At 51.3% G+C, this 12,529-nt stretch overlaps 1 protein-coding gene across 2 annotated transcripts; it reads right to left on the bottom strand.

Moving 5' to 3' along the window:
• Positions 1-4,695: 4,695 nt before the first annotated feature.
• On the bottom strand, positions 4,696-12,088 carry C16H1orf53 (chromosome 16 C1orf53 homolog). Of its 2 annotated transcripts, XR_011560965.1 has the most exons (4): positions 11,106-12,088; positions 8,533-8,615; positions 6,119-6,220; positions 4,696-4,839 (listed from the first exon to the last, which is right to left on the bottom strand). XR_011560965.1 is itself a non-coding variant. In XM_019975991.2 (3 exons), the coding sequence occupies exons 1-3, from the start codon at positions 11,361-11,363 to the stop codon at positions 4,768-4,770; spliced, it is 432 nt and encodes a 143-aa protein (XP_019831550.2). In that variant the 5' UTR covers positions 11,364-12,066; the 3' UTR covers positions 4,696-4,767. The 2 variants fall into 2 exon arrangements, 1 of the variants encoding a protein (XP_019831550.2); XM_019975991.2 differs by lacking the exon at positions 8,533-8,615 and having other exon boundaries at positions 11,106-12,066.
• Positions 12,089-12,529: the final 441 nt, after the last annotated feature.

Genomic DNA, 12,529 nt, shown 5'->3' with positions numbered 1-12,529 from the left:
CTCTCCCTCTCGGTCGGAATTGACCCGAATCCCTCACCTCTGACCCGCAGCTCGCTCCACCTGTCTTTTATTTCTATTTATACTTCCAGATCGGGAGGAGGAGGAGAAGGGGTGGGCAGAGGGCACCGGCGCGGGCCAGGGCCGGGCGACAGCCTCTGAGGCTGCGTCCAGCCCTCCCAGCCTCTCAGCAATCAGGGGAGGTGTTAATGGAGGAGACGGCCGGGAGGGACCCTCATAAAGCCGGGAGCCCCCCAAGGACTGGCGTCCCGCGGCGCGCCCTCTCCCCCTCTCCCCGCCCGAGCCCCAGGCCCTCCTTGGCCTTCCCAGAGATGCTGGCACCTCAGAGATGCTGCCGCTGCCAGCTGGTGCCCGCATAGACGGCGAGCGGGCGGGAGCGCCTGGAGGGGCGCCGGGGGCTGAGCCACGGATTGCCCGCCCGCCGCACCCCCTCCTTTCCTCTCGGCGCTCCGGGGACAGGTGCCCGCAACCCAGCCCTGCGCTGTGCGCTCTGCGCCCGAGGGTGGCCTTCTCCAGCGGATCAGCGCGCCGGCCCCAGGTATCCCTGCAGCCCGGCTCCGGCTAGGAGGCGGGGACGGCGATCCATCCGGAGAAAACCGACTCAGACCCCGGGAGACGAGCGTTTTCCGGCACAGACTCCGATGCTCGGGACACGGCGGGTGCCAGGGTACCTGGTCGGTCTCGGCTTCCCGAGTGGCTGCGTCGCCCCCAGCAACCCCGGACACAGGCCGCGAGGAAACGGACGGAGAACCGAGAAACCTGGCCCCTGGCCAATTATTTACCCAGTCTCCCAACCCGAGCTCCCCGAGCTCTCAGAGGTGGGGGTGGGGATCACCCGGAGGTGGCTGCGCGGATGGGGAAGGGGTGCGAGCGGCGAGGTCCGCTGTCCCCGGTTGCGGTCCCGGCGGCGCCGCCGCCCTGCCCACCTACCCCTCCCCGGCCCCCGCGCGTGGGTCCAGCGTGCAGGGCACTGGGGCCTCTGCGCGCCCGCAAGCCGCCGGCGACCACTGCCCGGGATGGGGGCACGTGGAGCTTGGCACAAGGGTGCACCCACCTCTTCTCTCCCTCCCCGCCGGCTCCGCCACACACTTGAGGGCTGGCAAAGGATCCAGCGGCAGCCGCGAATCAAAGCCCTCTGGCTTAGCCTTTCCGCCCCAAGTCCCGGAGTGCAGCTCGGAGCCCCCGGGTGGAGTTCTTTCTCCTAGACCCTTGGGGCTGCCCCAGCCGGTCCCACCAACCAACCAGTCCTTTCAGTTGATCTAAGTTTCCCTCACCCCCCACCCACTCCCGTTTCCCCTTCCCAACCCGTCCTCCTTAGCTCTTTCTCCCCGGAGAACGCCCCCATCTCCGCTCGTTTCCCCAGCCTCCCGGGGTCCGTTCTCCCGCTCCCTGGCGAGGCCATCGAATTGGATGGACGGCGACCCCGACCCGAAAACGTTCAGGTCCTCCCGCTCGTCGGTGTCCAAAGCAGCGGGCTTTATTTAACCTGTTTGGGGTCACTAACCGTTTTAGGTTATTTGGTTTTTAAAAATGCATTTTACGCACACACACACAGAGGCAGGCAGAGGCGCGCGTGCCCGGAAGCCCACGCTTCGGGAGAGATTTCGGATGGGAAGATGCGATTGCCAGGAATCTTCCAGTCCCCCCCGCCCTGCATCCCTTGGCAAAATGCACCCCGCCGGGCTGGGTGGGCTGCTCGTGCCGGTGACCACCGGCCTCCGGCAAGAGACAGTTGCGAGTTCTCCCACGACCTTTTCTCGGGAATCAAGCTTTTCCAGGGGCGCGCACCAACCATCCACCCCACCCCAATACAAACTTAACCGACTTTCTTTTTTTTTTTTTTTCCTGAGGAGGGGATAGTTTTGGCATCCAGAAGTACCTTTTAATTGTTGAAGGGTAGTGAAGACTACCAGTAGCAGCGAGTTTTAATCCTCCATCACGGGCAGACGTCCCCTTCACAACTCAGGCCCTTGCTCGAATGTAGAGAAGATAAAAAGGCAGGTATTCCCACGCGGTGGAGGCGCGGGGGGCGGGGGGCGTTCCTTTGGCGGGGGGGGGGGGGGGGGCCGCGAGGCTTCAGAGAGCTCAGGAAAGGCGACATGCCCATGGCCATTCGCCAGGTCGTGGGCCCCCTTCTCCAGACTTGTTCGGAGACCCCCCGCTGGCTTCCGGCGGTGGAACCCGGCGGGCCGGACACTCCCGAGGTCGCCTTAGGACACCGCGCACCGCGAGGGACAAAGACCCCCGCTGCGCCCGGGGAGCACCCCTCTTTCTGGGGCCCCTTCTGGTCCAAACACAACGAGACCGGTGTGGGAGCCCCAAGTTGCACGGGATTGGGGGGGGGGGGTGGAATAAAAGCCCCTCCCTTCCTGGCTCTGCAAAATCCATGGGGTCGGTGTGGCTTTTGAAGAGCGGGGAGTGTGCTAGCAATCCACCTGCTGGGCGAACAGCCCAGGGCCGGGCCTTCCCGGGAGAGGGGACCGGAGGCCTCGGCAGGAAGCTTTCCCCACCCTCCACTCTGCTAAACCCCGCACGAGAACCCCTGCTTCCCCCGGGTTTTTCCGTATTAGAAACCATCTAGAAATCAATCTCTCTTGATTTATGGTGCCCGCCTCGGAGCGGCAGGAGCCTCCAGAAGTAGCCCCAGAGTTGATTTAAACCGGGAAGTCTATTTCTCAGGCATCCACATGTGTTTGTACACACACACCCAATAAGAAACCTGACTTTTTACTTTACAATGTGTGAATACAATATAGCTGGAAGCTCTCGCGGCGAGGCCCATTTATGTGGCCGTATTGTGTTTAATGTGGGAGCACCCGCCGCTGCCAGCCCTCCCAGGGGGCTTCACCAGCATCTCCCCCAGAACCGCGGCGGAGAACTTCAGACCTTGATTCGCGGCGAGCTCTAGAGGCAAGAAAAGAGTCAGAGCGCCCCCTCTCCCCGCCCGCAGCCCACCCCAACCCCACCCCAGCAGCGGCTCCTTGGCTGTGATTGTGGGGAACGCTTAGAAGTTATGGCAGGAAGAGTCACAGAATCCCGATAAGGGTCCTCCCGCGATGGGCATCCTACTTTGGGCCAGGTCCCCGCTGCAGGAAGTGAGCTGGAAGGAGGGACAGGCGCGCGGCCAGGAGGCAGCATCCGGACCTTCTTCCCATCTTCCAAGCAGCTTTCTCGAACACTGTCTAAACAAGGCTGGGCGGGGCAGAACTCAAAGTGAACTTGCTTTCCTCTTCCTCTCGTTTCTCCAGAAAAAAAAAAGTCTTTTAGACTCTGTTTCCTTCTCTTTTTAACTCTTGGGACTGCTAAAGAAAGCCCCCTCCAGCCCCCACCCAGAAGATGGCTTTGGTAATCTTCAAATCTGCCCGGAAACCTGGAGCTAGCCACTGCTCCTTGACCTGAGAATGGAAAAGAAATTGGCTGCCAGGAGTCCACAGACCTTTCTGGAAAGACTGCCTGCTTTGTCACAATGCTGATCTGTTCTCTGCTTCTCCTCCAAAGAGCTCCTGAAGAGGGCAACACCAGGCCACAGACACTACTCTTTACACCCAAGGAGGATGCTAAGACCCCACCAGGCCCATGGGACAGGGTTGTTCAGGGCACCTCAGTTAGAGCATCAGAAACACAGGGGCACCAAAACTGCCAAAGTTTTGGGAAACAATTTAATATTTGACATAAAATGAATACTGGAAGTCATGTCATATTAGAGAATGGTGTTTGTTGGTTTTTTTTTTTCCATTCCTTTTAAAGTTTAGAAGGGCTTTTGTTTTGAATCGAATATGGGAGAAGGTATCAGACATTTTTGTTGCTTAAGATTTGTAGAAATCTTTGGGGGAAAAAACCTTCATTGGGGCCACAGGCAGAGATTAAGGTAGACCTCGGAGATGTTGGAGAACCTTTCAGATTCTGCTGGGAGTAAAAGCTGAGGGTCAGCTCTAGGTAAAGCCAGCCTGCCATCTCACCCATTAGCTTCCCCTGCCCAGGGAAGCAGAGAGGTATGGAGAGGGTGGTCCCGGGGGGTCCCAGAAGCCGGGTTGGAGGCTGAAGTCCAGGGTCTTCACAGAAGTGGAATGAAATGGGCTAATAAAGCTAATAAACACCCTAAGACAGATCAGCCTGCAGAGCGCCATCAGAGGTAGAGGGGTAAAATGTGGGAGAGAGGAAAAAGAATGGTTCAGGCGAGGCGTCTTCAGTGGCCTGATCCCCAAATCGGAATGATTTAAAGTTTTTATTAGGGGAACAGATGGAACATGAGCGTGCTTCTTGCTGCGGAATAGCACTTATTGGGCACTCATATGCTGCCCAATGCAGTGTTACATCAACCTCCTCATCACTCAAGATGTAAATGAAAGGAAGGATGGAGTCAGACTCTTCTATCTGCTAGCAACCTCCCTGGGTTGCTAGCACTGACAAGAAAAACAGTAGAAGTGGGGCTATAAAAAAAGAAAAAAAAATCAAGAGCTACTGATGTGACCTGATTGCTGGTATTTATTTAATGGAAGAGTCATTATTTTCTTTTTTCAACATTGTCTGATAATGAAGCAAAAAGAAAGCAAAATAACTATCAATGTGCCACTTCAGAAACACAAATATTTGCTAACTTTTTCATTTTGTTGATGTTCTTTTAAGATGTTCTTTAAGATGAATCCCGTGCTTAAGTACTAATAGCCCAGAAAGCCATTCTGGATTAAAATTTTATTTATTTATTTTTAATAAGGCTCAATTAGATGGAGAACAGAGATAAAATTGTTGTCACACATAAAAATATGAATTGAACTGCTTCTTTTTGGATGGATCTTTAACATTGATTTGACCATATGGACACTGCAAAAAAAAGAAAACAAGTTATTGTTGAATTATTTAACAGTCATCTTGGAAAAATGCATATCTCATGGTGAAAAAGAGAGACTGCTGATAATGTTCTATAGATTATTTGATCTACGGCCTACAGACTCAGAGGAGGATGGTGGCAACGTCTGGCAAATGGTCTTAATTAGGGTCCAAGAATCACTTCCTAAATGCATCCTTCCAACTTGAAGAATTTTACCATCAAAAACTCACCCTTAAAAAACATCCTCCAAGTCCTCAATTCAGGCAAAGCTCTTAGGCATTTGATTAGAAACAGCTAATGGCACAGGTAGGAACATCCATAAAAGTGAAGGCTTAATTTATCAATACTGGCTAATACAAGGATTTTAGTGTTGGTTCCTTGATATAAAGTGGGTCAGTTAAAGCAAATGACAACTTCTTCCCCCCAAACATTCAAAGTGGTCTATAAGCAGAGGTTATCTGTTTATAATCTTAACTGCCTAACAATTTCCCTTCCTGTGAAAGGGACCTACTCTAAAAAAGGGTACAGCGAAGGACCCATTCACATTTATTTTTTGCTCAAAATGGGGAAGGGTTACATATTTAGCACATCTTAATCGGTGAGCACAGGGATTTAGGGTCGCTGAAATATGCGTTTTAGGAAATGTACAGCATAAGTGTGGGGTGGTGAGTTTCATGGTTATTTTAAAGACAGAGTAGAAAATAGCTACAGAAAGAACAGGAGGCAGGAGAGAAGGAGGAAGGGAGGGGAAGTAATAATAATAATAATTCAGAAGGAAGAAGAGGAGGAGGAGGGAAGGAAGAAAGAAAGGGAGCAAGGGAGAAGGAAAATCATTACCTTTAACAAAAACCTACCTGCCAATGTTGGGCAAGTATCTATTGATTCAGCTAAAAATGAAAAATAAATGCTTCCTGGGATCTAGTCTGCAATATTCTGGATTTCTTTTCCTGCTGTTTTTGAACTCGCCTAGTGAACACAGCTTATTTGAAACCTCGTGAAAAGTTTCCTCACAATAAAAGAACTCCCATGAATTTCCCATCACGGCATTTCAAGGAACCGATGCTCACGGTGAAATGTTACAAAATTCCATTAACTTTAAAGGTCCTCTGTTGATCCTTAGGACTTTCACTGTCCTAGACTAGGGAAGCTTGTGAAAGTGCACCACAGGTCTATTTAGCATTTTTATTTGACTTGTTTTCAAATAATAGGTATTTATGAACTCACAGAAGCACCGAAAGCTGCTGCTGTACTGCGATCGGAGCTGGTACTCACGTGTCTACAGGCTGAGCCGCAGCACTGGCCTCTCTGCAAGTGGGCCAGCTGGGTGAACACCACGTAGCCGGTAGCTGGGTCCACGTAGTTTAGCTGGCCAGCCTGAAGAGTAATGAAATCAAACAATTCATTCATCTCAAAATTCATCGTATCTCCTCACCATAATTCCTACCCATAAAATACTGCAACATTTTTCTTCAAACAATATTAAACTTCTTCCCAGCAATTTTCGTGGCACTTGCAATTAAGGCCCGCATGCATTCCGACATTATACACAGTCCAACTTTATGTGACATGAGGAGAAAATATAGTTTGAGAAAAACGAGAAGTTGATGGAAAAACAAGAACGCCTCTATACCCAATAACGATGCAGCCACCGCGCAGGTATTTTTCATTCAGTTTCTAGGTAACAAGTTTAATAACAGGTGATTTAATGACTTTAAGAGCTTAAGAGGCTGAAAATGAACTTTCACTCAGAAGTCGCAGTTGCAATTTCAGTGCTTAAAATATGCGGATAATGATTTAAACTTACAGAAAAGGTGCTAATCAAAACCAACGGTCCTTCTAGAAAAAGTGCGGCCTTCGCTATTATTGAACACTTTTCCTTACCTTCATGATGTCTACTCCCCTGCACACTTTGCACTGTTTTCTTTTTTTGGAGTGTTTTTATTACCGTTTTTAAGCAAAATGAAAGTATTGTTTTAGCATATTAACACTCACTGCTTCATGAGTTTGATCAAAAGCAGCTTTTACTACAGCCCTTCAGATGTCAAGGATGCATCCTCTACTTATTCAATCATGGTTTTAAAAAGCTGTCCCAGGAACATGTGTGAAGACAAAGTAAACGATGCAACCTCTTTTATGGATGTGGACTATGTGGCTGACATTATTTATCCTTGAGATTTATTTTTTAACTTTTAATTTTGCAGTGGAGTATAAAAGAGCCAGACTCGACTGAGTGACTTTCACTTTCACAACTGATTAACAATGTTGTGATAGGGGCACTTCCTTGATGGTCCAGTGGCTGGGACTCCGAGCTCCCATTGCAGGGGGCCTGGGTTTGATCCCTGGTCAGGAAGCTAGATCCCACTTCATGCAAATAAGAATTCAAATTCTACACCAAAAGATCCTGTCTGCTGCAAGACCCAGCACAGCCAAACAAATAAATACTTAAAAACAGAAAAACAACGTTGTAATAGTTTCAGGTGGACAGCAAAGGGGCTCAGCCATACATACAAAGATCAGCCCTGGGTGTTCTTTGGAAGGAATGATGCTAAAGCTGAAACTCCAGCACTTTGGCCACCTCATGAGAAGAGCTGACTCATTGGAAAAGACTCTGATGCTGGGAGGGATTGAGGGCAGGAGGAGAAGGGGACGACAGAGGATGAGATGGCTGCATGGCATCACTGACTTGATGGATGTGAGTTTGAGTGAACTCCAGGAGTTGGTGATGGACAGGGAGGCCTGGCGTGCTGCGATTCATGGGGTCGGAAAGAGTTGGACGCAACTGAGCGACTGAACTGAACTGAACTGATGCACGCATTCTCAGTCATGTCCTACTCTTTACAACCGAGTAGGATCCTCTATCCATGGGACTCTCCAGGCAAAAATACTGGAGTGGGTTACCATCCCTCCTCCAGGGGATCTTCCCAGCCCAGGAACTGAACCCACGTCTCTTCTGTCTCCTGCATTGGTAGGTGGGTCCTTTACCACTAGCACCACCCGGGAAGCCCACGTGTATCTGATCTCCCCCAAACTCTCCTCCCATCCAGGCTGCCACATAACACTGAGAAGGGTTCTCTGTGCTGTACGGTAGGTCCTGGATGGTTATCTGTTTTAGACACAGCAGTGTGGCCATGTTGATCCCAGACTCCCCAGCTATCTGTTCCCTTTGGCAACCATAGACTCATTCTCTAAGTCTGTGGGTCTGTTTCTGTCTTGTAAATAAGTTCATTTGTATCATTTCTTTTTAGATTCCACATAAAAGGGGTGTCATGTCCATTTGTCACCCCATGGACTATATAGTCCATGGAATTCTCCAGGCCAGAATACTGGAATTGGTAGCCATTCCCTTCTCCAGGGGATCATCCCAACCCAGGGATCAAACCCAGATCTCCTACACTGCGGGTCGATTCTTTACCAGCCGAGCTACCAGGGAAGCCCCACTTTCACTTTCAAACTATATTTCTCCTTCTCTGTCTGACTTACTTCAGTCAGTATGACAATTTCTTGGTCCGTCCATGTTGCTGCAAACGGCACTATTTCATTCTTTTTAACTAGCCTTGGGATTTTGAAGGGGAAAAACTTTCTCCTGGACTTTTTCTGTAACCCTTTTACCATGCAGTAAGTGCACCACTCTTGCATAGAGCCTTTCCATTAAATTACATGTGACACTGAAATGTCTTCTGACTTACATTTTCGTGTGTGCCACAAACTGCTTCTTCGGAGTGTCTTCCTTAATGGCTGGATATTTTGTTCTAGTTCGGCTTTTAATCAGCTATAGCTCATGAATAAAGTGTGGAGCAAAAGAACAATTAGAGTTCAAGTCTAGGCCTCCTCCAAGGCAACAAGGGCAGCAGAAATCCCACAATGGAGTCCCAAGGCCCAAGTCTAAGGGGCCTCCAAAATCCTTTGGGGTCACAGAAGCAGATTACATGAGACCAGAGGCACTAAACACCCACTGTCAAGACCTCACTTCTTTATTAATACAAAGTCGGTGTTGGAAGACTTGGAAGAAAAGCGAAAAAACACTGGTAATTCTGTCTGCAGACATCTCTCTGCTTTTCATAGCTGGGGGTCTTCTGAGAGCAAATTGCCTGGAGCCTGGGAGCTTTACAGACTGCTTCTGGGTATGGGCAGCTCTCTTGCTTTCCCTGTTGATGGGGAAACTCTGAGCTCGTTGGCTGCCTGCACAAACTGAATTTATCCTTAGTGAATGAGCCTTAGGTAATGGTGGCAACAGACAAAGGTGGGGCAGGAATGCTGACCGAGAGCGAGATGTCCAGGGAGGCAGATCAGCAAAGGTAAGAGAGCTGCCTGCCTGCAGGTGTGGGAGAAGGACCGGGGCAGGGGGCTCTGATTTGTTGAATAAGAATAACAAGCTTGTTATCAGCTTTACTTATAGGCTCTGGGACAGTCATTTAACCCGCAATGCTGACACTGATGGATTTCCTGAGTTAGAAAATGTTTCTTTCCCAGGCTGATGGAGCCCATCTTTCCAGGCCACTGGTGTTTGCTCTATAGAGAATGACACTTTTTGCTTCTATTTACACATTTATATGGTGAAATGTGCTTAGTTGCTCGGTCGTGTCTGACTTTTTGCGGCCCCATGGATTATAGCCCACCAGGCTCCTTTGTCCATGGGGTTCTTCAGGCAAGAATACTGGAATGGGTTGCCATGCCCTCCTGCAGGGGTTCTTCCTGACCCAGGGATAGAACCCAGGTCTCCCGCACGGCAGGCGGATTGTTTACCATCTTGAGCCACCAGGGAAGCCCATATGGTGAAGTATGGGAACAAATTACACATGTTATTTTAAAAAGAGTATAAACAAGAACAATAAAAGCTGCCAGTCATTTCCTAAAGAGTCTCTGTGCAGAAGTTTCAACACTGGAATGAATCAGGGAGTGGATCTCAGAGCCTACTAACTGCCAGCAAAAAAGTCCACTTCAGGCAACCTGCAAGTTTTCCTTCTCTGCTCTCTTGGCTCCAGCTCAGACCTGGTTAACATCAGACCGTGAAGGACTGATCACCTGCAGTGTATCACAGGCTGCTTTCATATCCCTTTTTGTATCTTTATCATAGAACTCACTTGCTCTTTAAAGATGATGCAAATATAAATCAGATCAGATCAGATCAGTCGCTCAGTCGTGTCCGACTCTTTTCGACCCCATGAATCGCAGCGTGCCGGGCCTCCCTGTCCATCACCAACTCCCGGAGTTCACTGAGACTCACGTCCATCGAGTCAGTGATGCCATCCAGCTATCTCATTCTCTGTCGTCCCTTCTTCTCCTGTCCCCAATCCCTCCCAGCATCAGAGTCTTTTCCAATGAATCAACTCTTCACATGAGGTGGCCAAAGTACTGGAGTTTCAGCTTTACACATCATTCCTTCCAAAGAAATCCCAGGGCTGATCTCCTTCAGAATGGACTGGTTGGATCTCCTTGCAGTCCAAGGGACTCTCAACTTATGTAGTCTAAGATATTAGAAAGCATGATGGGAGGAGACAACTTTTGATTTTAGTGTTGCCAAACCCCGAACCAGAGAAAACAGCTCAAGATTACGAAGCAGCTCAAGATTACGAAGAATGTAGACTCCTGATTATAGTTTGCTTATGTAACTGTGCTCTGAGAGGTGCAAAGGACTAAAGGATGGTAGCAAAAATTAAATTTTAAAAAAAGTTCATCTTTGAAATCATTGGTGTTAAACTGATACTGCGGATAAAAACACACATATTTTCCTGTGACTTCTCATATCCTCTACCTCCTACATCAATGCTTCACACCCCTCCAACACACATACACACACACACACACAGCGTGATGATGGACCCCATGGAGTTTAGTTCGGACACAGATTAGAAGGGAGCTGCACTCATACTGAGCCATCAGGGAAACCCCAAACTCAAGATAGATACATGTTAATTCTTCGCTGAGAATAGGGAACTGTGGCTAGTTTTCAGGAGAAAAGTTCAGAACGGGACCCAACCGCGGGACCAGAGGCCAGAAACACGCCTATGCCGGCCTCTAGCCACCTGGTGCGGGGACGCGCATGCGCACAGACACCCCGGGCGGCGGGGCGGGACGGGACGCCCGGGGGGCGGGGCCTCGCGGCGCGGGCTCAAGGCCCCTGGACGGAGTCCCGGGAGGGGCGGGGCTTAGGCGTCTCGGGAGGCGGGGCCTCACCGCGCAAGCGCACGGCCCTCCGGTGGGGGCCGCGGGCGGGGCGGGGCAAGGCGGGTCGGGGGCCGCGGGCGGGGCGGGGCCTCACTGCGCAAGCAGCCGCGTGTAGCTCCGCGATCCTCCGCTCCGCCGCCGTTAACTCTTGGCTCGCCGGGCGCTTGGTCGCTTCCTCCGGCCCGCCCCGCGAGTCAGGCCCGGGGCCACCGCCGTCTTCCCGCGCAACGGAGCAGAGGGGGACGCCGCGGCGCCGTCGGAACGCTGTTCCGTCACGGGGCGGCCGCTCTGGCGGCGCGGCGGCGGGCTGCGTCCTCCTGAGCGCGGACGCCGGGACCCGCCAGGCCGCCATGGCCGCCTCCTGAGGAGGCGGGGCGCGGGGGCGGGGGGTGGGTCGGGCTGCGCGCGCGGGGCCTGGCGGAGCTCGGGCTGTCGGACCCAGCCGCCAACCCCGCGCCTCGGCCCTCGGGGAAGGGCCCCGACTCCCCTTCCCATCCCGGCCTCGAGCCTCCGGAGCCCGCCCTCCGGTTCTGGACCCCGGCCCGCACCCCTGACCGCAGACTGAGGGACCTCCTCACCCTTCCCGACCCCGAGCTTGACCCCTGCGGACCCCGCCCGCGCCCTGAGGACCGGACCCCGGGCCGTCCGCCGGCCCTGCGGCCCTGCCCGGAGATGAGGTGGATTCGGGCGGCTGAGAAGACTCCCGCAGGACGCGGGGACCGGAGATCGTGCCTTCTCCAGCCTCAGGACCTCCGCTCCAAGTTTCCCATTGGTCTTCTGACAGGACACGTGGACATTCTTTTTCTCCTGTCAAACTGGCCTTGGGATCTTTTCCGCATAATCGCTACAACTGATAAAGTGCCAGAAAGTGATCCGAGTGGCCCAGGTTCATTTATGAGCTTGGGCTCATCCAGGAAAGGCTTGAGTATTTGCAGGTGCTGTGTGCTGGGAGGGGAGCCCTCGCGCGCCTGGCTCTCTGACCCAGACTAACCTGAGGACCAAAAGCAGGAAGAGGCGGCGGTTTCAGGTTGCTAAGTAATTTGCAAAACCGAAACTTAAGATTATATTTCCTGTCTGAAAGATGAAAGTTATCCCGCTTCTCCCCAAAAAACTGACTGAGAAAATTAGCACACATCTCAGGAGGTAATGTCAGGTGTTAGAATTAACAGTACTCCTGCCTCCTCCCCTCAGCCTGTGTTTCAGGCTTGAAGAGTAAACTGTTTTGTAAGTGTTCTTTACTTTTTGAAGAACTGAGAGCAGCAGTTGACCCCTGAGGATAAGAGCAGATTGTAGAGTGGTACACAAAGATGAAGGCAGACCATCACCACTCCTTTTTGACATCTGCATTTACCTTGCAACCCTGGCATTATATTTGTATTCTTAGTCGGCGCTGATTGAAATGACCCTATTGGTCCGTTGTAAATCTCATAGTAATTAATAAATTGGGATCTTCTTTTGTAAATCTGCTTCCTTTGTGCTGGCATAATAAATCAGGTTCTGGAGAATGCTTAGTGATCT

The sequence above is a fragment of the Bos indicus genome, chromosome 16, assembly GCF_029378745.1.
Source record: "Bos indicus isolate NIAB-ARS_2022 breed Sahiwal x Tharparkar chromosome 16, NIAB-ARS_B.indTharparkar_mat_pri_1.0, whole genome shotgun sequence".
NCBI lineage: Eukaryota > Metazoa > Chordata > Mammalia > Artiodactyla > Bovidae > Bos > Bos indicus.
Note: the sequence above shows the minus strand (reverse complement) of the source record. Positions and strands in the feature narration are given on the sequence as shown.

What these genes read in the sequence shown, in the direction of transcription:
- C16H1orf53 (XM_019975991.2), bottom strand. Translation starts at nt 11,363, where the DNA reads ATGGCGGCCTGGCGGGTCCCGGCGTCCGCGCTCAGGAGGACGCAGCCC. An exon ending in TACACGCGGCTGCTTGCGCA is followed by an intron (nt 6,221 to 11,105) that starts GTGAGGCCCCGC and finishes ATTACTCTTCAG; the next exon opens with GCTGGCCAGCTAAACTACGT. An exon ending in GCGGCTCAGCCTGTAGACAC is followed by an intron (nt 4,840 to 6,118) that starts GTGAGTACCAGC and finishes TTTTTTTTGCAG; the next exon opens with TGTCCATATGGTCAAATCAA.